Here is a 581-nt window from a genome sequence, read left to right as displayed (position 1 = left end):
GGGGGGGGGGGCCGCCCGCCAGGGGACACTGGAGCAGGCGGTGCAGGAGGGAGAGGAGGAGCCGTCGGCAGGACCCTCCCAGGTGGAGGAGAGCAGCGCCAGCAAGGCGGCCTGGGAACGGCTGCGGGATGGCCGGGGCGTAGAGCCCGAGGAGTTTGACAGAGCCAACAGGTTCACGCCACCCGCCTTCATCCGACCCAAGCGGGAGCTGCACGATGACGAGCCCCCTGACATCAGCCTGGAGCAGCGGGAGCAGGCGAGCGAACGGAGCGGGGAGACAGGGAGGGAGGGATGGGGACAGGGCTGGAGATGCACAGGGCAGAGCCCAGCAATGTGCAAGCACCCCCAGTGCCACAGCCTCCCTGGGCACAGGGAGGAGGGTGTGACTGGTCAGATGAGCCCTGGAGGGACCCTGGGGTGTCTCGGAGAGGGGAGGTCACTGCTGGGCACAGACAACTCCAGCTTTGGGGAAGAGAGAAGGACAATGTGATCTGCACATTTGTCAGCTGACAGCCAGCCTACAACTCAAGCTGTCCATCCACTTACAGCCCAGCCCATCTACAACCCAAAAGCTTACTCAC

The 581-nt window shown here is 65.1% G+C and overlaps 1 protein-coding gene across 1 annotated transcript in view; it reads left to right on the top strand.

Moving 5' to 3' along the window:
* KIAA1045 (KIAA1045 ortholog) overlaps positions 1 to 581 on the top strand; it is a gene marked incomplete at its 3' end in the record, with an annotated part of 2,243 nt that overhangs the window by 126 nt on the left and 1,536 nt on the right. Inside the window, 2 exon segments of the mRNA XM_008949279.1 lie at positions 1 to 3; positions 5 to 256. The exon segment at positions 1 to 3 is cut by the window's left edge and continues 126 nt beyond it. Of these exon segments, the coding sequence (XP_008947527.1) occupies positions 1 to 3; positions 5 to 256 (255 nt within the window).

This window comes from Merops nubicus, unplaced genomic scaffold (genome assembly GCF_000691845.1).
Source record: "Merops nubicus isolate BGI_N331 unplaced genomic scaffold, ASM69184v1 scaffold45871, whole genome shotgun sequence".
In the NCBI taxonomy this organism is placed as follows: Eukaryota; Metazoa; Chordata; class Aves; order Coraciiformes; family Meropidae; genus Merops; species Merops nubicus.
This window is presented reverse-complemented; position numbering and strand designations above follow the sequence as displayed.